Source organism: Patagioenas fasciata, chromosome 30 (assembly GCF_037038585.1).
Source record: "Patagioenas fasciata isolate bPatFas1 chromosome 30, bPatFas1.hap1, whole genome shotgun sequence".
Classification (NCBI taxonomy): Eukaryota; Metazoa; Chordata; class Aves; order Columbiformes; family Columbidae; genus Patagioenas; species Patagioenas fasciata.
Genome location: NC_092549.1, coordinates 2139965 through 2142916, shown reverse-complemented (window position 1 = coordinate 2142916; position 2952 = coordinate 2139965). Strand labels below are relative to the sequence as shown.

The window sequence follows — 2952 nt, the reverse complement described above, 5'->3', positions numbered from 1 at the left end:
AGCCAGCACATCAGATAGAAAAGAAACAGCTAATGTATACAAAATCTTAACCCTGCATTCAGACCCTCACTGCAGTCCTAAAGAGCCAAGCGTTTACACCTCAGCATCTTGGTTAGATAATTATTTTATCACCACGCATGGTGGTTGAGGAAGGGTCCTGGGCTGAGCCTGCGTCTCCCATCCTCCCATCCCATCCCATCCTCCCATCCCATCCTAGGGATGTGTATTTTAGTATTATAATGAGTGTATAAAGATAAAAGTTCAGCTAAAGGACACTTCATGTAACAGTCTTGATGTTAAAACAAGACTCAACTAATTGTGCAGGCTCCAGAGTGTCTGCGCTGCAAGGACAATATTCTTTGCAAGTTCTGATTAGGTGTTTTAAAGGTCACTTTCGTTAGTGGAGCAGACAGACCCAAACTGAGAGGATTTACATATTTTAGGTTAGCAGTTGCAGGCAGGATTCATTCTTTTTACTGGTAAGGACTACATCTTCTGTCTTCAAAGAGCTCTCCAAGGTAAAGATGCATTGAATCATAGAATAACTCAGGTTTGAAGAGAGCCCTGAACATCATCTTGTCTCACTCTCCTGCTCAAGGGAGGGTCCACCAGGTGATGTTGTTCTTGACCTCTGCCCAGCTTTGCATCATCCACAAAGGAGCTGAAAATATGCTCCATGACATGATGCAGGGGGAGAGTAAAGCCATTCAACAGTGTTGGCCCCAGTACTCTTCACTGAGGGATGCTGCTATGAACTGGTTAAATGGAGCACTTTGTACCACTGATGATATTTGGGCTTGGTCAGCCAGCCAGCTTCCCACCCATCATAACATGGGTGGGAAGGTGGCTGTGAGGGGTAAGTACGTGACAATTGCCCTGGGTGTCCAGTGCACACGAGCACAGCCCAGACCCCGCTCTGCTGGTCCTGCAGGTCTCTGGCAGGAGGTCTGGGTGTGAGAGGACGTTGCACACACACACTGTTCACCAGTATCCTGGTGTTTGCATTTTTAGGGCCGCTTTTGTGGGTATGTTCTTGAGAGAATCTTTGTAAGAAGAGCTAAAACTTCAGGCCCTGCCCATAGGAGATCACCTTTCTATCTGGAAAGGCTGTTGTGAGGCCAGCTCTGTCACAGCAGTGCCCATTGCCTGTCCCTGCCTGCGCTCACAGCACTGACACACAGCAGGACGGGGACCAAGCTGCCAGAGCACTCAGGCCTTGCACCAACACAAGGGATGGGAAGGAGAGTGTGGAAGTTAAATGAGAACACCTCTGGAAGACCAAGCGCTGGTGCTCCCTGGCACGGCTGCCATGCTGGACTCTTTTCCCCTCCTTCTATGCACACAGGAACTGTCCCTGCAGCTCCAAACAGGCCTTGGTGAAAGGATATCAGGAGAAAACACATGCTGCAAGGCCTATTAATTTGTTTAAACACACACAGAGCACAGCTTCTCATTTACACAGCCCCTCAGTAAGCAAAGAAAACAGTGAATTAGAAAGGGGATGACAAAATTATCACGTGAAAACCCCAAGTAGCAACAAAAAATACAGTAGGACAGGCTGAGCCTGCAACAATTAACACTATAACCATTATGCAGAAGCTGATGAGCAGTTTATTGCTTCATAAAATAATCCAGCCATCAGTTTCCTCAGGGCATCCTTGAGCTCCTGGTTCCTCATGCTGTAGATGAGGGGGTTCACTGCTGGAGGCACCACTGAGTACAGAACAGACACCACCAGGTCCAGGGATGGGGAGGAGATGGAAGAGGGCTTCAGGTCGGCAAACACACCAGTGCAGAGGAACAGGGAGACCACAGCCAGGTGAGGGAGGCAGGTGGAAAAGGCTTTGTGCCGTCCCTGCTCAGAGGGGATCCTCAGCACGGCCCTGAAGATCTGCACATAGGACAGAACAATGAAAACAAAACACCCAAATGCTAAACAGACACTGATCACAAGAAGCCCAGCTTCCCTGAGGTAGGAGTGTGAGCAGGAGAGCTTGAGGATCTGGGGGATTTCACAGAAGAACTGGTCCAGGGCATTGCCCTTGCACAGTGGCAGTGAAAATGAACTGGCCGTGTGCAGCAGGGCATGGAGAAACCCAGTGGCCCAGGCAGCTGCTGCCATGTGGACACAAGCTCTGCTGCCCAGGAGGGTCCCGTAGTGCAGGGGTTTGCAGATGGCAATGTAGCGGTCGTAGGACATGATGGTGAGCAGACAATATTCTGCTGTGATCAGGAAGATAAACAAAAAGAGCTGTGCTGTACACCCTTGAAAGGAAATGACCCTTGTGTTCCAGAGGGAATTTGCCATGGACCTGGGGACAATGGTGGAGATAGAGCCCAGGTCGAGGAGGGAGAGGTTGAGCAGGAAGAAGTACATGGGGGTGTGGAGGTGCTGGTCCCAGGCTATGGTGGTGATGATGAGGCCGTTGCCCAGGAGGGCAGCCAGGTAGATGCCCAGGAAGAGCCAGAAGTGCAAGAGCTGCAGCTCCCGTGTGTCTGTGAATGCCAGGAGGAGGAACTGGGTGATGGAGCTGCTGTTGGACATTTGCTGCCTGTGGGCATGAGGACCTGTGCAAGGAGGAAAAGACAGTGACAAGTTAGGGGAGACTTCTCTGGGAAAAACCAAAGCCATCTCCCACAGACCCTCCCACCCTGTCACACAAACAGACACTTTTCTTTTTCCAGGAGAACGTCCTGGCTGGAGCCCTCGTCGGTGCTTGATGAGTGTGCAATGAAGAGCAGGGTCTCTGCCCAGGGGCTCTTGAGGAGTCACCCTGACCCTGGGCTGGTGGGACAGGGGCCAGTCCTGGGGTTCAGATTTGTCAGCTGGAACAGCTCCTGGTGCAGAAGGGACTTTCACCATCTGTACCCCCAGGCCTGAGAAACTGAGTTTGATAGGCTGGGTGTTTCTACAGCTCCTTCTCACCTCCTGCCCTGGGGAGTGTTCTTGGG

The 2952-nt window shown here is 51.1% G+C and overlaps 1 protein-coding gene across 1 annotated transcript; it reads right to left on the bottom strand.

The window, feature by feature from the left end:
* Positions 1-1588: 1588 nt before the first annotated feature.
* LOC136112866 (olfactory receptor 14A16-like) lies at positions 1589-2632 on the bottom strand. Its single transcript, XM_065857779.1, has one exon. It carries the CDS (start codon positions 2630-2632, stop codon positions 1589-1591), a length of 1044 nt encoding a protein of 347 aa, XP_065713851.1.
* Positions 2633-2952: the final 320 nt, after the last annotated feature.